The following is a 25822-nucleotide window of genomic DNA, read 5'->3' as shown; positions in this document are numbered from 1 at the left end:
CCTGACAAATTTACAGGCAACCGAAGTTAGTCCAACAGCTCGAAACTTTCCCAGGAAATTGGGTTGTGATTCTGCAAGGTCGCTCAAGCCTGCAGGCAGGTGAACAAATGGGAAGTATTCAATGAACCATAACTGTAGAAGAATGACATCAACCAAAACATCAAACGCCTTTGAATTGGAATTATTCAATGAACCATAACAGTAAAACAATGACATCAACCAACAGATCAAATGCCTTTGCAATCCGCGAAGGCGTTTGATGTGTTGGTTGATATTGTTTTACGGTTATGGTTCATGGAATACTTCCAATTTGTTCACCTGCTTGCAGGCTTTGTAACAGCCACATGAAAGTGAAAATAAAGAAAACCGAATCATAGGCGACATTGGCTGCTTTTTATGCTAAGTGTAAGCCTATTTATTTACGCGTTAATTTATGTATTTATTTTACAATACCGTGAGCCGTTTTCGTGGTGTGGCATGATGAGCAACACATTTCCCGCAAAACAATTAAACAGAACTTGAAATGACCCAATATACTTAGATAATTTACAAAGTATGGACCCATTATATTATATAGACCATTAGTAAATTCAGTCTGTCTATACTCCCAACATACCCGTAACAATATCACAAGTACAGATTACGCAAGCAGCAGTTATAGATTTAACTCAAAGGAGTCGACAAAATCTTCTGAAGCGACAAAATTGATCAGGTTAAGACTGTTTCCACCTCGAATTGCCTTAGCTGGGAAAGGAGCACTCGAACACAACTCTGAGCGAGCCAGGCACAAAAAAAAAGGGGGGGGGGGCATTTTCACTACATAAATGAATGATTGATCGCGCTGGTTACGAGCTGGAATCCCAAGGACGGTGTTCTGACAATACACGGCGTGACACGGTGGAGCGGCGAAGCACGCAATGCAGCTACGGCTGGGGAGAACTGGGCAACAGCGCCCTGCCGGCAACGAGGCGTGTCACAAGGCTGGCGCGGCGAAGAGCGCCGCCACAGGCGTGGCCGGCACATCGACATTGATGGTTTCAAGCTGAGACCGACTATCGGCGCCAGTCAGCGCTACAGAAAACTGCGAAGTCGCGATCCTTTGGAATGTTTTCTTTTTTTGCGGGAAACTCTATAGTATAATCCACAACTTAATTTTTTTCGGGCTGCCAAGGCACTGCCATAGGGGCACCGTACAGTTTCGTATGCTATATAGTGAGAAACTCTACGATGGCGACAGCTCTATAGCGATGGGGATAAATGACTGCCCCTTGAGGGAAATTCTGGGTACAGTGCCCCCGTCAAAGCTGCCCGTACTACACGTGGCGGACACATGAGTCACTCGACACCTTGTATAGCTGTGTCTCGCGAAGCTGCTGCTTACCGATATTTACGGGAGGAATGTTTTCTCACCTTATTGCGGTTGTGATGCCAGGGAGCATGCTGGGAAATATCAAAGGGAAGTGAAGTATGGTGTAGCTAGGTCGGTGTACAGGATCCTTCTTGTCACTCATGAGTGCAGAAATCATCTGTACAGCAACGAAAGAAATCCGCCACTTAGCACTCTGAGTCATATTTCAGTACAGCAGCAGCAGCGATACATACGCATGCCCTAAAGTTATGGCGATCTGAATGTTTTCCCCTTTTTTCTGCGAAATGTAGACAGAACCAAGAAAGGCATTTCCTCTTTTATTGTGCCAAGCACAAGGTGCCAGAATAAGCAAAGAAACAAAAGAATCAAAAAGAAGACATGCCATCTAATAACACGAAAAAAATAAAAAAAATAAGCAGAAACTCCACTGATGTTGTCCGAGTGTGCGTAAACATACCATCAACCTTCACTTGACCCACCAACAAATATCAGTTGTCACACCGCCAAAATTAAGTTAGCCCACCCCAAATTCCAAGTTGGCCGACCCCAAATTTAAATTCGCCCTCCCCCAAATGTCCAGTCGCCCATCCACAGAACACCTGCAATATTAAAAAGGGAATCTGTACCTTCCCCAATGCAACGGAATAAGAGCAACGGTGGCATCGTGATGTATACGACCAAAAAATGGCGCTGGCAAAATCAAAACATTAAACTTACAAAGAGAAGAATGAAGAACCTTTAGAAAACAGTGTAATGAAATTACGGCACATAACATCCAATGAAATGGCAAGATGTTCTGGAATAAGAAGATAAATTATTAAAAACAAAAGGCAATTACGAAGGCCGCTGAGCATGCGTTCTCCATGTAACGCCGTTGCCGAAGGCAATTGTTTTCATCTTCTCATTTTCAAATGTTCTAGCTTTTCTTTCCTTGTTGTCCTTTCATTCGAGAGACTTCGTAAAAAAACTGGAGATGCAGAAGATGTAAGCTCACCCGCGCCAACGCGCCGGGGTGCATGCAGGCCGCCAAGCAAACGACAGCGAAGAGCGTAGCAGTAGGACTGCTTGCAGCGCCCTCTGCGCTTTCATTCAGAAAGCGTTCCGCCCGCTCCTTACGGAGCGGCGAGCGGACGTCAGACTAGCCAATATTCTAGGGGCCATAGTAGCGCGTACGCTCAGGTAGCTCAGATATGGTTCCTGGAATATTCTAGAGACCACAGCTCAGGTCAGGGCCGGACTCGACTCACTCGCTCCTCCACGCTCCCATACGCCCTTTGCAATATTGGATGCTGCCAGCTGCCGCCGCAGCTCTGTGGTGGCGCTGTTAGCTCGCCGTTCCTGGGTTAACGTAGGTAGGATATTAGGCAGCATAGTAGCAAGAGCTTGGTGGCGCAAGCCACCGCCCCGTTCCAAAGGGGACGCTCATAACATCCATCCATCCATCCATCCTAAAGTCCCTTGAAAATTTGAAAGTAGCGACACTCTTTGAACTCTGCCGCCGCCGCGCGACCTACTCGCCTCCTCCTCGCCCCTTGCGCGTTCCCCCGCGGCAACCAGTTTTGCCCCCGTTTTTCTGCACGACGATTGGTCTCCCTGCCGTTGCCCTTGGAAACGCACCGATCTTGAGTTTTGCTTGTGTTTTTCGTTCGCGCCATTTTCCTCCTGAGCACGGCTGCCTCGGCGCTTTATCTCGGCGTAGCGAACGTTGTACGCGGCGATTCCTGCTCTGTGCTAGCGCTATGCCGGGCTGTTGCGTATATAACTGCCTCAAGACGCCTGAAGATGGTTATGCCGTTTTTATGGTACCACAAGGAAAGCGTGACGGCTTGCGCAGGAAGCAGTGGCTGCGTGACATTGTCCGAAAGAACTTTGTTCCGACAAAGAACAGCGTTGTTTGTGAGCTGAGGCGTCTTATAGCTCTTGCCAAGTATGCCGTAATGCTGCATTCTTTTTATTCTTCCGGCCTGCTCACCAGCGTTTTTGTTGCGGTTGTCCTCAGTATGCTTTATATTCTGGGGCGGCTCCATCACCTCGCACGTTGCAAACTGTTGTTATTCAGTCTGAAGTGCAGCATTATAGATTCCGCTTTGCGGCCTCAAACAATTAGTGGCAAGTATACCCGTAGTATTGCAGGTGATAAGCATTAGCTAGGCAACATTGAGTTTTTTTTAAGTTTTAAGGCGAAGGAAGGCCAGCGGTGACCCAAAGCATGTCCACCCCTGTATAAGATAATGATAACCCAAGTTAATTAATGAATCATTAGTGATTAAATAAATTAAATTATGGGGTTTAACCTGCCGAAACCACTTTCTGATTATGAGGCACGCCGTAGTGGAGGACTCCGGAAATTTTGACCACCTGGAACGCGCCCCTATAGTCGGATACAACTTTAGAAAAAAGGGGAGGCCCCGCCCAGATGACCGAAGCGCGACAGCCGATTGCCTCCGCGAATAAAATAGTCCCGGTCGAAAAATCCTGCTCCTGAAACACGCAATTCTCGGTATAAATAAAGACTTTTGTATTTTGATGACTGGTTTAGTAGAGCTCTCATGTGCTACAGCACATGCCGGATAGCGACAGAAAAATAATCCCGTGCCTTCTACAACGCTGCCCGTCGTCTGCTCTTAAGCTTCATTGCAAGTGACAAAAGTAGAAAGAGCAGCTCTGCGCTTGTTCGCATTTACATGGCGTATCTACTACTCGTTTTCCAAGCTTAAAATGAACCAGTTGCTATTGAAAAAGTACTTATATAAAACAATCCATTTATCGCTGAAGTGCACAGCTGACGCGACTTGGCCCAGTTCGAAGCGCGGGCGGCCATCTTCTTCGTCGGCGGGGTCACCGGCCGTCCGGCTTATGACAGTCCAAAGTGCGCGCCCATTGGTGGATGCTCGTGTGCATCCGAGTCGGAGGAGTAAACGCCCCCTTTTTTCTAAAGTTGTATCCGACTATAAATCTAAGTACACAGGTGTCTTCGCCTTTCGCCCCCGTCGAAATGCAGCCGCCGTGAATCATTAGTGATTGACATAAGGGGGATTAGGGAGGGTTAAGTTTGATTAGAGTGTATTAAAGAAGATTAGGGTGGATTAGAGTGCATTAAGAAGGATTAAGATGCATGAATAGAGATTAAGGTGGGTAGAGGAGCATTAAGGCGGATTATGGTGGATTAAGGTGAAGGGTTGATGAAAGGGTATTAAGACCGATTAGGGTGCATGAAGATGGACTAGGGAGGATTAAGGTGGATAAAGAAAGATTAAGGTCGATTAATGTGAATTAAGGTGAATTAGGGTTGATAATGGAGGATTATGACCGATTAGGATGGATTTGGATATATTAAGATGGATTAGGGACCATAGAGCTGGATTATGTTTGATAGAGGTGGATCATGGTGTAATAAGGTAGATTGTGACTGTTAGGCAGGATTAAGTTGGATTACGGTGCATGAAGAAGGATTAAGGTGGATGAAGGAAGATTAAGGTGGAATATGATGGATTAGGGTTGATAAGGGAGAATCAAGACCGTATAGGGTAGGCTGAGGTGCATTAGGGGCGATGTAGGTTGTATTAAGGTGAATTGGGAGTATTAAGCTAGATTACGGTGGACTAAGGTGAATTAGGGTTCATTCAGCATTAAGACCGATTAGTCTACCATAATCCTCCTAATGCACATTATAACCCGAATCCACATTCATCGACCTTAATCCTCCTTCATTCACTTAAATCCACCACAATCCACGAAGGTCGTCCTTAATGCACCCTAATCCATCTTCATCGACGTTATTCTGCTCTAATCTCCTTAATGCACTTTAATCCTCCTTAATCATCCCTAATGCTTCCTCATTCTCTTTATTCCACACTAATCTACTATAATCGTCCTTAATTCACCTTAATCCACCCGAATCCACATTCATCTACCTTAGTCCACCCTAATCCTGCTTCATTCACTTTATTTTACCCTAGCCCACCATAATGACCCTAATCCTTCTTAATCCACCCTTATCCTTTTTCATGCACTTTAATCCGCCCTAATCCACTATAATCGTCCTTAATGCACCTCAACGCACTTTCATCGACCTCAACCCAACCTAGCCCTCCTTTATGCACCTTAATCTAACGGCATTCACCCTAATGCACCTTCATCAACTTTAAACCACCTTGTTCCTCCTTAATACACCCGATTTCATCTTAATCCAATAACTAATCAATGATCACTTTGCTAATCAATAATCGTCTCTTATACGTGGCTGCACATGCTTTGGTTCGCTTCCCGCCTTCCTTCGGTCACGTGATATTTTCTGTAGCTCACAACGGGACCTTCAAACAGAAGTCTAAGGCTTTCGCTTAATAAGCCACACACAAAGGGATGTGTCACAAGCAATACTAGAGCAGACGCACGAAGTAAAGCACCTGATCATGTGGCAGAAAAATTGTGTGGAGTATATAACTCGCCTCAAAGCTCCCTTTACATCGCTATACCCCGTTCCTACGGCTTTAAGAGAAAAGCAACCTCCTGATAAACGTTGCTTCAAGCATTATCCATGCTGGTATTAGAATTGCTCAAAATTTTCAACCCCACTGGGGCGCGCAACTGGCCCGAAATAATACGCCTCCATAGAATCCTGCGGCCCGTCCGCGGCAGCCAGGAGGAAAAACGCTCCGTGCGCAGCCGGCGGGCGAGGAGAATCGAGGAGGAAAGCGCCGTGCGGAGGAGAGTGTCGCTACTTTGAAATCATCAAGGGGTTTTAACCGTTCCCAGTGTTCCTCTATATGCTCCCGCAGGGAGCAGAGTTGCGCATAGGTCCGGTTTGTGATCCAGCTCTGCAGTGGAGCCACTCATCGCGCGTGCAGGAGGCAAATGCCCGCGGTGTTCCATTTGCTTTTTTTGTCTGCTGGTCACAAGCTACATGCGGTAACTGCACGCAAGCGCTGAGCAGGATGACACTTTTTAATGCAGGCCTAGCTTGAACGATTGGCGTAGTCGGAGTGGTGCCAACCCCCCCGAAATTTTTAGTTCGTGTACATATATACACGCTCATATACAACCACACGCCCGAATGTACATATAAAGAATAGGACGCCCCCCCCTCCCCCCCGATCCCTCGAAATAAAATCCTGACTACGCCCGTGGCTCGAACCGCTCGAAAGATCGGGTGAGAATGCGCATCACCTTGCAACAAAAAGCGGTGCAATGTTTTTCAGCCTGCTTATGAAGTTTTCTCGCGGAGGCGGAAGACAAGAAACGTTTTGAAAGGTGTTTAAAGAAAACTTCACAGACATGTGGTAGACAATAATGTGAGCATATTTTGGCTGCCGAAACGAGACTAATAATGAATGTCGCCAAGAGAACTATCGTGCCTGAAATTATGTCAGTGACCATTGACCGCTATTCGCCACTAAACGTCGTTCACAGCAGCTGCACGTTTTCGATATATGCGGTGCAGACACGTAAATTTAAACGCATTTCGAATGTTCACATGCGCACAACTTATGCAAAGTTTACTTTTACTTTTCATACCGCAAACTTAACTGCTGCTTCGTAGCAGCAAATCTGCAAATGGAAAAAGATTCAAGATGCACGAGCTTCTAGATCAAATTTATTTCGTACAAGGGAATGGATGAGCAATGGCTAGTGGCAGCAGTGGATGAGTTCTGGTTCTTGGAGCCTTGGGGGGCAGAATCCGAAGCCACTGGAAAAGCAACAAGTTATTAAGAGTAACAACAGGTTATTTTTATTGGACTAATCACATAAGATGACAAACTGGCAAAGTAATGATTCACGCATTGCAGACTGTAATATAACAGCACATTTTTCTTTATCTCTTCATACTTCTCAGGTTAATTTACTATAACACAGCACTTATTAAACGTAGAAAAATAATTTCACATTCCTCACGTCGACTACGGCTGATCGAAGAAGCAACATATTGCGGGTGGTCAATGCTGAACCTGTCGCAGCTGTCTCATAAGCGCGAGCCGACGGTATTTTCGCTTACTACAAAACAATGAACACCAGCGCATCCATCGAGTTTACATGAAAAATCAGAACATCGGCAAAAAAAATATTAAAAACGGAGCAGAGAAAAGCCAGGGGGCAGCGGGTAAACTGTACCTGCTAGTATTTACTCTGTTCTGAACACACTTTTCTGTAGCCGCATCATAGAACAATCGTACAAGCAACAAAGCGAATTAAGCAAGTTGGTAAGCTGAAACTCTTGGCGTATATGTGCAGCGTGACAGAGACGTGTCGTCCTTTCTGTGTACCGCGTCTGTGTCGCGCTACACATATGCACCAAAAATTGGACAAGTGAGCAACCCCTCATGCCAGGCGTACGCATTTAATCGTGTACAGGAGTGTTACTCTAGATAAATGCCACTTTAGTCTAAACAAGCCGAACTCACCTCAGTAAACAAGGCGAACGGACCTCGCATATCCTGGTCCCTTCCGGAGCCGGCCGGTATCGTCCGTCCGCACGGCACCGTGTAAAAAGCTTTGCCACCTTCCATGCGATTTGCGCAGTTTGGTGCGCTGCAACCCGTCATACTGGAATACAACTGTCAAAATGATCTGCTTCGTAGCACTTCACCAAAGTCATTAACTTAATATCCTCGAATACCATACCTGCAACCTGGAGCCGATCATTGCTACGCGCGCTCGACGGTCCGCTGATTGCAATTTCGATGGCACTGACAGAAATGAGTTGGCGCCGTTTCCGTAAAGTTGGCTTCGGAGTGCGCAAGTTGATCATTTGACGTCATTTTGCACCACGTGATCGCGATCGGCGAATAGCGGTGCGAGCGGCGCTGGAAATGTTATGCGCGACTCTGCTCCCTGCGGGAGCATATACAGAAACACTAACCTTTCCCAAGGGGAAGAGAAATGCTGCCATAATGAAGCACAGAGAGCTATGGGGATACAATAGGTACGAGGTGCTCCGAGGCATGTGGAAAGGTGGAATGGTTCCAGGACTTACTTCTGGAAAGGCGGTTGCTTGCTTTAAACCAGGGGTACAATCAGGACTCGACAGGGACCAAAGGTCAGTGGGTTGCCTCGGATTGAGCGCTCACGGGAAGACTACATAAGAGAACTATAAAGTATAAAGCTGTGCTTATAGGTATAACTATAACTATAGGTATAAAGCTGTGCAAGGTGATATGGGCTGGACTGGTTTTGAAATGAGGGACGCTCGCAGTAAAATTGAGTATGAGGAACGACTGAGGAATATGGAAGAACGTAAATAGGCTGGAGGAGTGTTGAGGTATCTGTACAGGAAAAACATTTATTCACAGTGCAGGTAAAGAACTGGGAAGCTTACCAGCCATTACGCGGCCTGTAGGGTGGGCAACACAGCAACAAAGAACGTCAAGCGGATAGTCAGAGAAGCCGAAATAATCTCATGGGTGGCGGCAATGGAAAAGGAACCTGCCATGAGTAACTACTTAAGAGGAAAAAACGAAATCAGAAAAGAAACAATTTATGATAACTCAAAGAGAAGCTCATTACTTTTCGAAGCGAGGTTGGGATGTCTTAGAACACGCACCTATAAAGCGAGATATAACAAGAAAGAAGAAGTATGTGCTTGCTGCGATAAAGCTAGGGAAACTATGAAGCATATTTTATTAGAATGTGAAGACGTTTACCCAGCGGTCGATTTAGGCACCACTGGCCTCCTTGAAGACCTTGGGTTCAGCGAGAGCAATGAAAAAGTAAACATGTCCGCAATAGGGATTAGTAAGAGGCGATTGGAGGATTGGTGGAAGTCGGGAAACGACATAAGACCGAGACGTACAAAAGCACAGTTCCCAATAGGGGACCAGAAAATTTGGATGTGGTAGTTCATAGTGTTCTTTTTTCCTTTTTTTATTGTTTAACCTAGGTAGTACATTATAAGCAGTTTGATAGCAAGAGCTTAGTGGCGCAATCCACCGTCCTGTTCCAAAGGGGACGGCCATAACATCCATCCACATAAAACCCCTAAATTTCCTAAACGTTCTTAGATCTTTCTGCCACCCGGCTCTCCCCACTGTTTCCTCCTACACGCCTCCTGTCGCCCCAGCCTCCTCCGCTCACCCATTGGCTAATCTGTGTCACGTGGAAGCAGGCGGCGCCCTTTTGTAATTTTTTTTCGTTTGAGCGCAGAAGTATAGCGCTGCGCTTTTCTATTTTTTTTCTTTCCAGTCCTGCTCCGGGGCGCGCGCGCGGCTTCCGGCGGCGAGCGCCTACTTGCTGCGGGCGACCTTATAGCACCTCACGGAGCCGGGGGCTACGCCCGAGAAACACCTAAAGGCAAGCACCTTTGGGAAGACTCGCAAGACCAAAGGCTTGAACAGACCGCGAATCCCGCCGATCCTACACGCAGAGGGAACAGCGTGAGCGTCGACACGCTACCAGACCTCGCGTTCGTTTCGAATGTAACTACAGCGCACTGGCAAAACACGTAAGAAGATTTAGGGAGTTACCACATGCTGATCGAGATGACGATTGGCACGGGCCGGAGCGGTCCTGGGTCTAACCCTGTAAGCAAAGGCCGTAAATTCAATCTTGTGAAGTGGGACACGTTCCGCAAGAAACGAGAAGAAGTGGGGCGAGGCGACGAACAGTTTACGGACATGAACGAGTGGACCAAGACGCTCAGAAGGGACGTAGACGCTGCAGCGAGCGAAGTTCCGCCCGAGGCGAACCTCGAAATAGTTGACAGCAGGCTGCTACACATGTGGGAAGCAAAGCGAGCACTCCTAAAGAGATGGAAATGCCAAAGACAGAATAAGGCGTTGCGCAAACGCATAGCACCACTACACAGAGACATCGAAGAACACGTACTCCAGGTATCCAGGGCACAGTGGGAAGACACGTGCAACGGCCTCGAGACGGAGATGACCGGGGCGAGCGCTTGGTGCCTCTTTCGACACCTATTAGATCCGGAGGAGACTAGGGCCGCTCAACGGCGCAAGACTCGTACACTAGTAAGATATTTCAAAGGTGATGACTTCCTCGACGCAATACGTGACCGTTACTTTAAGAAGGCCGAAAGCATCCAACATGCCGATTACGACGGCGTCGCAACCGAGAAACTGCACGCGGAATTTAGCGAAGCAGAAATTCGGATAGTCCTGTTCGGACTAAACACCCGACCGGCGCCCGGCCCGGACCGGGTTACCAACAAGACTCTCCGTAACCTAGACGACGAGACCATCGCCCGCCTCGCGACCTACGTGAACGAGTGCTGCCGAGGGGGCTCCCTTCCAGAAGCGTGGAAACGGGTCCGCGTTATCATGATTCCTAAACCTGGAAAGCAAGTTATGCTCGATAATCTAAGACCAATTTTACTTACGTCTTGCGTCGGCAAAGTCATGGAACACGCAGTTCTCACCCACGTGACCGACTTTCTCGAAGACATTGACGCGTTCCCGCACACCATGCTAGGATACCGCCGCAACCTCTCCTCACAGGACGTATTGCTTCAGCTTAAACACCAGATCGTAGACGACACTACCAGCTCCACTAAGGCGATTCTCGGCCTAGATATTAAAAGGGCCTTTCACAACGTTAAATACAAAGCAATCTTAAAAACAATTAGAACATTAGGACTAGGCCAAAGAACGTATAATTAGGTTAGAGATTTCCTCGCGTGCAGGCGCGCATGCGTCGTCGTTGGCAACGAGGAATCGCCGGAAATTGAGACGAGTCTGTCCGGCACGCCGGAAGAATCCGGCATATCACCATTACTCTTTAATTTAGTTCTACTCGGTCTATCCGAGAAATTAACAGAAGTAGAAGGATTGCATCACACTCTATACGCGGATGACATCACCTTCTGGGTTCCCGGGGGAGGATGTGACGGTCACGTCGAGCGAACGCTACAGGCAGGAGTAGATGCGGCCCAGAATTACTTGCGTGGAACGGGCCTCGAGTGATCGGCTACCAAGTCCGAACTGTTAATCTACAAACCCACAAGAAGAGGTCGTAAAACCCTGGGCGACGAAGAACTGGAATACTCCAAAATTCGTATTATATTGGCAGATGGTACTCCCGTACAGCACGTAGACAAAATTAGAATCCTGAGGTTACACCTGCAGGCAAATGGCCATAACGGAGAGACGGTGCGAAGACTTTGTCGTTCGGTAGATCACACGATCCAACTCCTGCGTCACATCACGAATAGACGCAATGGTATGCGTGAAGACTGCGCGATCCGTCTAGTGCAGGCGTACGCGATAAACCGCATAACGTATGTTGCCCTTTACCTGAAGTGGATAGTGTGCGAAAAAAAAAACAAGGTCGAATGCATCATACGAAAGGCTTTCAAGAGGGCTGTCGGCGTTCCACTCAACGCGAGCACCGACAAGTTCCTACAGCTCGGGCTTCACAACTCACTTGACGAATTAATCGAGGCGCACGACATAGCGAAATACGAACGATTATCTAATTCCAAGACAGGTCGATGCATCCTCGAGTCACTCAGCATCGCGTCCCACACTCAGCATGGAAAAAAGATGGCGGTTCCGGTCTCGGTCCGCGACCGCCTGACCATCCCGCCACTTCCCAAAAGCATGTACCACGCCGCGAGACGCAACAAACGAGCAAGAGACCTTCAGAAGAAGTTTGGCAACAGCAGCGAGGCGGTGTACGTAGACGCTGCGCGATATTGAGGAAAGAGAAGCGCACACGTGATTGCGGTTGTAGACCGCACGGGTAAGTGCCTCGCGAGCGCCACGGTAACCACGGGACACACGGAGGGGGGCGAAGAAGCCACATAGCCCTAGCACTAGCCGCGGTGCCGAGCGCTGCGATCGTGATCAGCGACTCGCAGGCGGCAATCCGCGGCTTCGCGCATGGTCGCGTCTCGCGGGAAGCGGTCCGCATACTCCAAATTTGTGTCGACGGCGACTCGCCATCGCCCTCGCAACCCCAAAATTCTACGCTCTCCCTCCTGTGGACCCCGGCACACACCGATGTTCCACTCGCGGGCAACGAGGTGGCCCACGCCACGGCTCGAGGTCTCACACGCCGAGCCGCCGCAGATTATGTGGCCGCGGGCCGCCCCCACCCCCGAGAGCGTGGCATCGGATCTGCCGGATCGGGACACTACAACCGAAATGGGGCAACAAGAATCAGAATGGGCGTGGGGCGATCGCCTGACCACGTTCACAAACCTCACCCATCACTACAGACACCAAAGACGCACATCCCTGCCACTACACGATAAGTTAAACAGGAATGAGGCCGTAACATTACGCTTGCTCCAGACACACACCTACCCTAGCCCCGTGGTCCTACATCACTGCTGCCCGGGTTTATATCCAACAGATGCCTGTAAAGCTTGCGGACAGAGAGCAACGCTGCGACATATGCTCTGGGAATGTGCCGGCAACCACGGTAATGAGACCACCTCCGTTCGCGACGCGTCCGTAATCGCGGCCGTTAGCACAGTAGTGGAAGCCTCGAGCTCGCTTCTTCCCGATGCTGCCTCGGCTTCGGGGGGCGCCGGGGACCAAGTTCTCCATCGTCGTCGCCGCCGCTGGGAGGCGGCTCTCAAAAGTTCAGAGTTGGCAGACCAGTTCTGGGACGTCCGGCAAGCCGAAGATGCCGCCCGAGTCCAAAGACTTCGAGCCGCCACCTGAGGCCACCACAACGAAACTGCCGGACCATTCATTATTAAAGTTTCTTCTCTCTCTCTCCAGTCCGCTCCGACCGCCATTGTTGGCCCTGCGCAACGAAGGTACGCGCAAACGAACTGATCGAGTGTGTTAGGGACAAGAACCTAATTGTGAGCCATGCTGCTGCGCCTTCGGCTGCCGCAACCGATACACCGACGGCAAAAGGCCATCCGTCGAGCGCAGCGCACAAAGAAGAAAAGTTTGGATACATAGAATCGGGCGGGCTGTCTTCGAGGAAGTGGCAAAAAACGCACGGCTTTGTGAAGTGCCACGGTTCCACACAACTTCTTCTTTTGAGCCTAGTTCACGCCTACCGCTTCGAGAAAGTGCCTGTGTTCATGCTGTGCGTGCCTTTAGCGTGTTTAAGTAGTCTTCTTTTTATGTGCTCTCTTTGTTTCATGCAGTTTCGTCTTGCGGCGAAAGTGTAGGCATCTGCAGCTGGCCTGTGACACAAAAGCGACTGTATTCATGCTATGTTTTGAGCTTCACCAGAAGTTAGCATATTCTCGACGCTTTTGCAAGGCGCATGATGACTTACGGATGCAGTCGTTTAGTTTCGAATGTACGCCCGCATGCATTTATTTGGTTTGTAGTGATTAACGTTCTTAACGCCCCCAAGCGACTAAAGCTATGAAGGAGGTCGTAGTGGATGGCTGTGGCTAACATTATTTCGGTCGCCTGGGGATGTTTAACGTCCACTTTGATAGTAGTTGTACGTGGGATTGTAAGTTCCTCGTTGGCGTTTCGTAATTCTTGCGCGGGCGGGGTAGCGCTGCGCCAGAAGTTGGCGCCTCGTCGTGATTGTATTTCCTTATTAGATTTTATTCACTAGTTGCAACAACGTGTCATTATTTTGTATTATTGACGGCGCTTCCAGGACACCAAAGGGGCAACGGGAACACTTGTAATGTCACGTGCTCTCCGGAGGCCTCTGTTAGCCCTCCTGAATCAGTACTTGTAAAAAAAAACAATCTATTGTTGCGATTACCAAAGCACCCCGCCACCAAAAAAGCGCCCCGTGACTGCTGCAACATACCGCGCCCGTGCGAGAATTACGGAACACCAACGAGGAATCTTGCATTTCGCCTCTATCCCGGCTGCTGCCGGACGCGTCCTCAATATTGCAGGCATGAGCAGTGGCTACTCGCACGTTTCGTGTGCAGGATTATTTGGCTGAGAAAGGCCGCAAAAGACGGGAGGCCCGCTGATAAGGATTAACATTTTTACTGCATAACGTTAACATTCTTATGCATCTGAATAAGTAAATGGGTATCGCATGCGTCATATGCACTCTATGTGAACCTACGAAACCACGTATGTATACTTTCACGCTGTCAAAACCTGAAACTCTGGTAATTACGCACGTGTTGAAGCCCACCGCGTGAATGCGTCGTGTTTCAACAACACGAACTCTCAACGTGCGCGTGCTTTACGCCTTAAGTATTGATCATTTTCTCTATGTTTTCCGCAGTTCCAACACGACATTCTTAAGGCCAGTTGTCGACTGAAGAAGCACGATCTCGATTAAAAAACGGCACCGCAGGGCTCGAGCGAACTTTTCCGCGGATTTCCCCCGGTAGCGTGTTAGCCGTCGTCTGCTACGGCAGGGCCATCATGGGCGGCGCCACCATCAAGGCCGCGCCAAGTGGAGGAGGAGGGAAGTGGTTGGCGCTACCTTTGGAGACTGCGGGGTTCTAAGCTGACAGACCGCACGCCGAGACGCCGTGCGTAGCTCGCATGCGCCGTCTGTTTATGGTGTTGCATTTGGAGGCGATCCCACCGCTGGCAACCAGTTGTAGGAGTCGAGGAGGATGTCGAGATGAAAAATTTGGGAGTTTTATTTATATTATTTACAGTGAGCGTCAATTAACAGTCTTAAAGTCATTTCCGGCAGCAACTGGGACGCTGCGGCCCGTGGCAAGAAGCTCGATAGAGAATAATCAAGGGATGCTCTAGGAATGCTCTCTGCTGCTCCCGGTCTGCGTCTTTAAGCCCTTCGGTGTCTCGAAGACACGTCACATTCGGCCAATGGGAGAGCCCACTCAGGTGACGCCATTTTCGGCCAATCGGTGAGGGCTTACTTCTCCCTGCGGTCCTGCCTTGCTGCCTTGCAATGCGACGTCACAATAGATGAATGGGGGCGACGCCGCCAGGCTTTCACGGCGCATTACAGCCGTCTTGCTTCGGGACCCACTTTACCCGCAACAGCGCCAGGCTCTCGCTTCACTTTCGGGAAGAGTAAAGCAGTGAATAGCTCCACCTGCGGCACCCGAAGTGGAGGCCGCCAACTTGTTTGCACGTGCCGCGCCTCAGGAATGTGCTATCCTTACTTCTGCGCTCCTTAATTAGCTGGGGTGCGATTCGATGTGGTCTGGTGAACTCGAAGTAGGCTCAGGAAACGGTCCCGTATCTAACAATGGTCGGGGACCCGACGACTGTGCTGCATGGCAAAGTCTTTGCGTTGCTCGTAATCTCTTGCGGGAAAGAAAATGGCGTACGGATTCATACGTGCGTGTTTGATGGACGAAAGTACGCCTTTCAGTTGGCGCGAGCGTGGTGAACCGACGTCGAGGCATTGTTACGACTTTGCACCGCTGCACCACTATTACGACTTTGTGGTGGTCCCGTAGCGCTCGTCACCAGTTTCGTGACAGAGCGTTGGTAGCGAAGACTCCGAGTCAGGCGTCGGTGAGAATAACGAAAGGAATTTTATACACTATGTACAGGTCATCATACAGGACAGGATCGGATCGGCACTGGGGCCGAGAGCTCACGGCAAACGCGACTGTTCCCGCACGGCGACGTCCGGCGAAAACGCGTGACACATCTCACCCCAGTCGAGAGCGGCACTCTGCTCCCGGTGGGTCGGCGGATCCGGTTTTCGAGGCGGCCGCCTCGCGGCTTTATACTCCCCGAGAACCATTGTCACTCAAACGGCCCAATACAAAGTCAGCACTCGACGGTCGTCCGAGAGGTCCAACCAGCGACCGCGCTGGCCACCCGGTTCAAAGTTCGCGCGCGCGGTGGCCTCCAGGCAAAAGGAGGTGTGGCGCCGGGCTATCTGGCACTCGGTGACACGTTTGAACATGTTGCCCGCCGATGCTTCTCCGCAGGACACTGCTGCCTGACGGCTCAGCATCTTGACTTGTCAAGGGAGAATTTGGGCGCTCGCAGGATAAATTCTGCATCTTGCATATTCGGAATCCGGGCTGGTGGTAATGGCACAACAGCATACAGCAGTGCCCGGCAATTAACAGGGCCAATAACAGGACCAGCTGTTGCTCATCGTCCCAAGCCTCAGAAAGAGGCCTACTGCTTGACTAGTCAAAAAAACGTCGCACAGACGGATGACGTCCTCATGAACAACGTTTCGTTAAGGACGCAGTTAGAAGGCCTTGTGCCGCGGCATCACGTGCAAATATTTTTTTGCAGTAAAACATGCTGGTATTCCTCATTCGCTCTAAATGGGTTCTCGCGCGAGTTCCGCATAATCTGCGTTCGGAGGTGACCTTTTCGCGTGACATTTCCCAAATAGTATTTTTTATAGAAACTCTTGGCTTGCTGCAACGTCGCGGTGTTATATATAGAAATTGTTTACTGACGCGGTATTGAAATGTTTATTATTTTCGTTAATAAATGCTCGCGCAACGCAACATACCGTTTTCTTCCATATTTCCACTTGCTACGTTTTCTTTTCGCGGGCGTCAGTGGCCTTGCGTAAACGTTACATTTATTATTCGGTATCGCTCATGGGTCGCGCCTTCGATGATTCTGCTGACACGGTGCTCAGTACACCAAGGACAAGTGGTCCAAGATCGCCAACACTGGCTGCCACTATCTGTGCCTTGCAAACCTTATATTGGCCGCAGTGATCACGATGCAGCAGATCAACTGGTGCGTAGCCGGTCGCTTCGAGGGCTATGACTGCAGGATCAGGCTTCCGGATCAGGGGTCGAATTGAAAGGTTTTTGTGCGTAAGTGCTATTCGCCATTGGTCGCCGAGTTCGTTAACAATATGTTCAGCATCAGGCGTGGCTAGCATCTGCTTTTATGAAAAGCTATTGCGTAGGAACGTTTCTGCGAATGGGGGCCCAGAGTCGCTATTCCCGTCTAACGAGTTTCGAAACCATCGTCATTGCGATGGCGAAGTCCGTCCGCATTCAATGTTCTGGGAACGTCGCCGCAGAAAAGCATGGAAGCTGCCACCGAAATTAAAATCTGGTGGTTGGGTGGACATACCGCTGGTTGCTCCGTGGGCTATGCGGGGAAGATGTATTTTGCGTATGTGCGTTAGACATGCCAGCCTTACGGACCTCGCGTCACCGGGCTTAAAGGCAAGGTCAGCACGGAGCATGAACAAAGGCAAGTTGCTCCCGCATCGCGAACCTTAAGACGGTGACTGCAGCCGCGTGAATGCATGGGCTAGTAGTTGCGGTAACCCGCCATACTGGCGTAGTGGTTTTAACACTGCACTGCAAAGCAGGAAAGGCGTGACGGCCGCATTTTGACGGGGGTGAAATGCTTGAAAGTCCGTGCATTGAGTGCACGTTAAGGAACACAGATGGTCACAATTATTTCAGGTTCTCCCACTACGGCATGCCTCGTAATCATATCGTGTTTTTTAGAACGTAAAAGCCCAGAATTTACTGTTTTTATTCTCGGTCACATTCTCCGCCACAGTCGCAGCCCTGGTTTTCGTGGCCCCAAATGTAATGAAGCCAGACCATTCTTGCGTTTAGGGTGCATGATCTTGGCGTAGACTCACAGTCCTATTCTGTGGCTGCCCCGATCTTCCTCCTTTAATAAAATGTCAGTCACCGCAAGTATGATCTGTGCGCAGGATTTGACCGTCTTCGTCATCTGTTTTACAACAATGCCTAGCTCTCTGTGACCGCGCATGAGTGAGGAACCTACCCCAGAAGACGTTAGTGGGCACCACTCGTTACCTAGGCTTGCCGACACTCCATGCTATATAACCTCATGTTGAGGATTACGAAATGAGCAATAAAGCCCAGGGAGCTCCCGCTGAAGCAGCAGTTGCTAGTCGCGACTCGTACCTGCAGGCCTCTCGCTGAATCCCTCCCGAGGGAAACGATATCTCGGGGCTGGCCTGCCACGGGCGTGTTGACTTGAGCGTAATGATAGATCCTCTTCTCCCACATGGCGTCCAAGTTCGCCTTGGTGGTGGGGTTCGCCACCAGTTTGTCCATCTTCGTTTGGTTTCGGCAAAACCTGGCGACGCAAGCAAGAGTACGCGAGTTCAGTCCTCGAAGAGAGTGCCTCCCATCTTTGCACTGTACTCAAAAGTTTTTGCGTAACAAAGCTGCATTTTAGGCTATAGGGGTCCTACCAAGAAGGGGTCCACAATATTGGTGACAGTACGAGCTGCTACCTGAATTAAAGTATGCGGTACTTTGTGCATTGCCTCCCTTTCTTATCGCGGAAATTTTGACGGAGCATCAGCCATGTCTATCCATGCTAAGCCCCCGGATAGCACGTCATTTCTCCTATTGCGGGCCCATTTAGCTAGGTTCAACATGGTGAGTGCATGAGAAGCAATGCGTGAACATATCACGCATTGCTAGACGGGCACAACAAACGTTAGTCATTGTGGATATGTGGTATGTAAACGAGGTGCGATAGCATTAAAAAGGGGCTAGGAGGCGAGGAAGAAATCATCATCAGCACAGTTGCACCCCACCCGCACCGGCATCGTCAGTGCGTAATGGTACATCCGCACACCTAAATTGGTACCTTTACGTGATAAACGCACGCACAAAACTCGCATAGTGTTGGATGGCCGATGCGTGGCGCATGACTATACACGATGGGAACACGAATGCTCAAATAACAAGGACTTTCACATGGACCGGCGTTTCGACAAGGGGACATGTTTTTAGCAACGCATGACGAATGGAAGGCCCCGAATTATTAAAATGATGGCTCAAGCCATCCCCTTTGTTAGGCCTATGTTGCCCACTTGAAGTCTGTTTCCATCTCATCCTGCCTCGGGAAGGTTGCACCGAGTAATTCCATGTGCCTTTTTTCATAGGTGTTGAGCATGAAGTATATGCGTGCGTGTCTCTGGTAACGCATAGATCAGGATACTGGCACTGCTGTCAAGGTAATCATAATGGAACACATAATTAGTGATGCCAAACGTAAGCAGATAGTGTAAGAAATTAATGAAGCTGTGATTAGAAATCTTAGCCAAACAATGCTGTAATATCTCCCTCCAGATCGTAAAACCAAAGCTACCCAAACGCTAGGCGAAGGGAAAGGATATTTGCTGACTAAAGCTTTTACACTGCGTCTAATTTGACGGAAACAATTTGTCTACATGGAAGGCCACTCAGATACTCGGTGTAGCCTGATGTCAGGGAAAACAAGATGTTTCAGTGGCCTGATGGGCATTGTTCACAGCTCAAGTCCGAGACACATGGTGCGATTTTGGGTGCGATCCGTCGTACGACCATTCGCATCGGCCACCGCACTCAACAGGTTCTCAAAAGAATCCGCCCCATGCGGCACCTAATCAGACGCCCCCCCCCCCGACCTCCGACTGCTGAAAGGACGCCATTTTACAATTTATTTGATAAAAGCAGCGCTAGTCGAAGGACGATCATTATGAGCGCCGCCGAAGTTGGGGCCAACGAAATTGAAGTGTTCATTTCACTACTTCGCGGCCACCGCACGCTATGGGATCAGACAAGCGTCAATTACAGAAATGCCATACTTCACACCGCAAGCTGGATTGCCGTTGCCAAGAGCCTAGGGCTATCTGTGATGAACGGTGAGTGCTCAGTGTTTAACTACCAAACATTTTCTATTCTGTAGCCCAGCAACGATGTCAACCTGTGTGTGTGTGTGTGTGTGTGTGTGTGTGTGTGTGTGTGTGTGCGTGTGTGTGTGTGTAGCCGCGCAGAGAATTGTCATTTCATCACCATGTGTCCCGTAAAAGTCGGCTGCCTGTTTCTGTGGTTTCGCAAACACGTCTTTTCGTTTTGAAGGACCATTTTGTCGCTTACACCATTCATATAGTTGATGTTACAAATAAGAATACTAATGAGCCGGTTTTTATTATTATTATTATTATTAATATTATTATTAATATGATTATAATTGTTATTATTATGCCGCGTGAATGTATCCTACTCTTTTCACGGCCTATGATTCCGGCGGAACTAGGCTCTATCTACTCGCGTAGTGCCAGAAGGAACGGCATGGGATTGGAATTGTTAACTTATTCCGGCCCAATACCGACAAAAGTAGGGCTTGCATACACCCACTGAAAGAATGTTCACATAGCAAGTAATATTAAATGCAGAGCTGGCCACAAGCTTATTCAGAGCATGCAACTCGCAAACAAGTTGCATTCTCTATCAGTTTTGCTGCAAACCCTATAATTATGTTCATCGGTGGTTTCAGATGGATCGGTTGTAATTTTGTGTTCATTCTGTGCTCAGGAAAACTTCAGTAGCGGCTTAAAAAGATAACTTATTGAATACCATGTGAACATTTATGTGCTGACAATGCTATGACACTACCAAGCGATTTCATTTAGAGAAAATGTATCAACTGTGCCTTCTCTCTGCAGACAAACTCTTAAAAATCAGCAGGGGATGGCAGAATCTGAGAGACGCTTTCACGAAAAAGCTGAGAAAAGCAAAAAAGATGAGTGGTGCGGCCGCTCAAAGGCCAGCCGCAAAGTGTGTAATTTCATCACATCGCATCATCCTCTGCTGTCCTTGACAGCGCCTTTCTCTCGCCACCCATTCTTAAGTCTATGCCCTACGCATTGCATGATCTGCCCGGCTGCATTCTTTATCCTAATGTAAACTATAATATCGGGTATTCTAGTTCTGGTCTAGTTAGAGGCTATTCTAGGGAGAAATCTTTTTATGTTACGCCTACTAACATTTTCCATTCAATCGCTCTTGGCACAGCCCTCTAACTTGGGCTTCATTGTTAACCTCAACGTTCTTGCCCTATCTAGAATGCAATGACTGTACACTTTTGAACAATTCCAGTCAGGATTTCATAATGCCTGTCCTATGCATTCGAACCCATGTTAACGTGTTGTAAATTTCCTTCTCATGATCAGGGATCCCTGTGAGTTGACCTAAACTTTCTTGGTTGAAGGTCCCAAATCATTTGTTGCATTCCATCCCCAGTGTTGTTTGATATTGTAATCTGTCAAGTTGTGGAGATATTTGCCGTTGATCCTCACTCTTAAGCCATCCCAGCTTGAATACTCGCTCTATGCATGCAGTGAACGGCATTGCATTGTGTCTCTTTGCCTGATTTTCTTGATTGACAGTTTTGTACTCTTCTTGCGCAGGAACAAGCTTAGCTGTATAATCATTTTAAATATTTCCAAGCAATTTCACGAATGCCTCCTGTGCTCCTTGATTATGCAATGCTTCTGTACAGTACCTTGCATGGCCATAAAAGGGCAGTACCGGTAACATCACAATTTCTTTAGTTGCATTTTTACAAGTTCAGCAGAATTGGCACGCATCAGTTCAGCTGTTGCCCTGGCGATGACAAGTCCACATGTGGAAAAGGCATTATGTATATAACAGTTGTTCACTATACACACAAATTGCACTCAAAGTAAAATTTAAAGTATGCTCTTTTGCAGAACCGCAACCAACCTGGACCTCTTTGACGACGATTTTGGTCAAGAAATCCTCAGTGAATATTCAGAGAACCCATCGCAAATACTTCTGCCCATGGTACAACGACATCAAATCGACAAGGACACAACACAAACAAACACTATTAATCATGCAGTTTCTACCTCTACTCATCTTTCAGGCTCCATATCTCATTCTTCGTCTTTGCAATCTTTTCCATCTTTGCCTTCTGTAAAGAATGTTTCTATTGCCTTTTCGCACAACTTGCCAACCTCTTCCCTCGAAAAGACAGCAAAGACTAAATGCAAGAAAGATGACACGGACAGACTTCTCGATGACATTAACAAAGAACTACATGTAATTATATCAAACAACGAACACTTTTTATTATCTCTGAACAGTCAGTTAAGCAACGTCCCTGAAAGTCTTTTGGGATTGTGCAAATCCACGTGCCCACAAGCTTTGTACCACTCAAGCCACCTGGAGGAGAGGAGGCTATGTAGGCCGCTCACAGAACATGCAAATGTTGCATTCATTTATTTTTGTTTGTTAATTATGCCTGTACTTTATTTGCTACGTGTTGTAAATAAAGGCTCCCTGTATAGTGGAACAGCCTGCATTTGTATGCGAAATAAAGAAAAGTTATGGCGAAATTCATCGCACGATGACCGTCAATGATTATTGCAGCCGCACGGCAGCGGTGGCAATTTACAACTTCCACATACGTTTGTGGTGCTTTAATCAACGTGGTGATTAGCCTCTGTAGAATGGGCGACTTGCATTTTCACACAGAAAAGCATGAGCAACTTTCCTATCAATGACTTTCCAAAGAAGAAGTGTGGGATAGTTCAGGAAAGCAGCTTTGCGCACTAAATCGTCAGGTAAAGGACACTAAAAAATTAACTGCGAAAGAAAACCGCACATGGCTGATATGTACGCAGAGCGCCTTATAGGCATTTCAAATGTTTACTATGCCAGGTGCTATCACATCATTCAGTTTGATGAGACCGGAAAGTGCCTTTCCTATATTTGCAACCTGCAGACTCACCTTAGTTTTGTTTTTGCATTTCTCAATGGTGCAATACAACTGAGAAGAGAGGCAACATTCGAAAACCTTACACTGGTTTAGGTCACTGCGGGCCAACTTGTTGCGTGATCATTTGACGCTTTTTGTCAGATTTCATTGAATGCTTTCATTCGCTAGCGAAGCATGACAGGCTGCTGCGCTTGTAGTATTTACAATTTTACGCATTTAAATAATCACAGCCCTAGTCCCTTCCATTCATCAATCAATGCATTTATTTCAACTATTTGACAGACATAGGAGCGGTGAATAAAAGCTGCAGCTTTTATTCACCGCTCCTATGTCTGTCAAATAGCAGCTTGACGAGCCCGATGCCCCCTCACAAGGGTTTACCGCAACACCGCTTTATTAGAAATTGCATCAAAATAATCACATCAGAGATCGCATCATTAAACAAGGCAGCAAATACAATGACACAATGCCGACAGCATGTATAATATCAAATTATGCTGTAGCGGTAATTTCACGTAAAACTTGCCTGAAGCACAAAAATCATCAATCAATGCATTTATTTCAGCTATTTGACAGATATAGGAGTTGTGAATAAAAGTTGCCATTTGGCAGCTTGACGACCCGTCACAAGGGTTTACCGCAACACCGCTTTATTAGAAATTGCATCAAAATAATCACATCAGAGATCACATCGTTAAGCAAGGTAGCAAATACAACGGCACAATGCAGACTGCATGTATAATATCAAATTATGCTCTCGCGTTAATTTCACGTGAAACTTCCTTGAAGCGCAAAAACAGAAATTGAAATTATTAGAATCCATGATTTAGAAGACACGGCAACATGTAGCACAAGAGTTGCATTCCCGAGTTTTAAACATGCAGTTGGTACCATCTATATTTTGGCTCTCCATGTATCGTAACTCCGTTTTTTATCTAAAGAAAGCGCTGTCAAATTTTAAATCAAACACCTAATCTATAGTGTGTAGTAAAGATGAATGCTATAATGGGCCATCCTCCCCAGCACTTTCTAGTGGGTCAATTTCCAGCGCTGTTCTCGGGGAACACCGCTGACCCCCGTCAGCAGCGAGACTGACTGGACAGCCTGGCTTAGTTCCGGGGACGTCGACCGACAGCTTGAGCTAGTGGACTGGACGGAGAAGGCCAAGCAGGCCCAGGGCCTTACTTGAGCCCGATCCCTAAGCCACGTCCCCCTTTACCCGTCCCCCTTTACCCTTCCCCCTTTCAATAAAATTTACCACCACCACCACCACCACTGACACCTTTGACGGTCGATTCAAACACTGGTGATAAACACCTTTACAAGTGGTGGCGAGGACTTTGGCTTACAACATCAATCCTGGAACTTCAATTCCGTACCCTACGCTCAACCATGCCAGAAGACGCCTCCCAGTTAGCGCCTCCTCAGTCAGTCATGTGCTCTGGTGTGCCTCAGCACAGGGACCTTGCCATTTTCAGTAGCACAAAATACACTGGCGTGGAGAACTGGCTGACCTCATATGAGACAGTAAGTGCTCAACCCAAATCGGACAATCCCGCCAAACTGAGCAATGTGCTCTTCTATCTCGGTTGCGGCCAGTCTCTGGTACAACCATGAGACCAATTTTCCAATGTGGTCCTCGTTCAAAACGTCTGTAGTGGCTGTGTTTGGCCGCCCTGCTGTGCGCAAACTGCATGCAAAATCACGTTTGCGAGACCGTGCACAGCAGCCGGTTGAATCATTTATCAGCTATATTGTAGATGTCCTGGACTTACGTAAGAGGGTCACTGCAGTGTTGTTGGAGTCCGACAAAATCCGAAGTGTCATGAAAGGGATAGAGGACGATGCTTTCAACATTCTACTTGCAAAGAATCCTCAGTCCGTGACTAGCATCGTCACTCTATGCCAAAGGTACGAGGAGCTCCTCAGGCAGCGCTCGTTGACACGTTGCACTTCATCGTGCAATGAACACATTGCTGGTTCAGCTACCATCTCCGACCAATCAGCTTTGGTAGCAGAAATAAAAGTATTCATGAGGAAGTTGCACGCCAGCTCTCCTTGATGACCTGCGCTCAGCCTCTGAACATAAAACAGCTTACCTAAAATGTTGTGCCTGCGCTCCGTCACGCAATCGAGCAAGAAATTGCCAAGGTGTTGCCAGACCAGCGCCAACATCTTCCTTCGGCTGCGCCAGTGAGTTACACCGAAGTTGTTCCGACGCCCCAACAGGTCCCGGTGAGTGCACCACTCGGCTAAGCTGAAGTCATCGCGAGGACCCAACCTCTCTCTCTATGTATGCCTCTCCATTATGCCGACGTCGTGGCTTGGTCCCCGACTGCAGCCCGCCATGCCGTCATATGAGCAGCTGCCTCGTACAATACGTCCTCTGACATGGATCGGAACTGCCCCAGCAAACCGGTGGTGTACTCCCGACAACTAATATTTTTTGCGTGTGGGTACGTCAGTCATTTTGCACGCTTTCGTAATTGTGCAGCCCCTAGCGCCGCACCACCAGTGAGAAGCCAGCCAACCGTTTATATTACGACCACCCATCGACTATATTTAAAACTTCTTTCTGGGCGAGTTGGTGCATATTTGACATAAAAATTGGTACAGCGCAAACACATGTAACCAGAAAGTATGAAGGATGGGACACAAGCGCTGTCTTGACGACATCGGGCGCAGGGCCGTCGACTATGTCGCCGACCCTGCGCCCGATGCCAGCTACTCGCCGTTCACTGTCTCCTCATCGTTGCTCACGGTCGCCAATGAAACCTCACCCCCTACCTTGGGACGAGGACAACTGATTGTTGCAGTCCTAGAGGCAAGGGCTGGAACACCGTCGAAATGTGAAAGTGCTCAATGCAGTCTCCCGAACGTAGTCGAAGTGTTTGTTGACGGTATTTGCACTCGCGCATCTGCACTTGTGGAGACAGGAGCCGTCGTATGTGCTATGGACACTAAGCTTTGTCGCCTACTTCTGAAAGTCACGATGCCCCTTTCTAGTTTGTAACTCTGCAAAGCTAGTGCTCAGCATATTCACTCCTTAGCGGCTTGCACTGCTTGTGATGTCATTTACGATGTTCAATATGCCATAGCATTCATCATCCTTTCCCCGTGCTCT

At 48.3% G+C, this 25822-nt stretch overlaps 1 protein-coding gene across 5 annotated transcripts in view; it reads right to left on the bottom strand.

Annotated features, from left to right (window-relative positions):
- Nucleotides 1–25822, bottom strand: part of LOC135908692 (uncharacterized) — a 171749-nt gene that overhangs the window by 23832 nt on the left and 122095 nt on the right. For all 5 annotated transcript variants that reach the window (XM_070534813.1, XM_070534814.1, XM_070534815.1 and 2 more), the window contains 2 exons: nt 18081–18255; nt 1411–1526 (listed from right to left, as the gene is read on the bottom strand). In XM_070534813.1, the coding sequence (XP_070390914.1) occupies nt 1411–1526; nt 18081–18255 (291 nt within the window). The remainder of the gene's footprint in view (nt 1–1410; nt 1527–18080; nt 18256–25822) is intronic.

Source organism: Dermacentor albipictus, chromosome 3 (genome assembly GCF_038994185.2).
Source record: "Dermacentor albipictus isolate Rhodes 1998 colony chromosome 3, USDA_Dalb.pri_finalv2, whole genome shotgun sequence".
Taxonomy (NCBI): domain Eukaryota; kingdom Metazoa; phylum Arthropoda; class Arachnida; order Ixodida; family Ixodidae; genus Dermacentor; species Dermacentor albipictus.
Note: the sequence above shows the minus strand (reverse complement) of the source record. Positions and strands in the feature narration are given on the sequence as shown.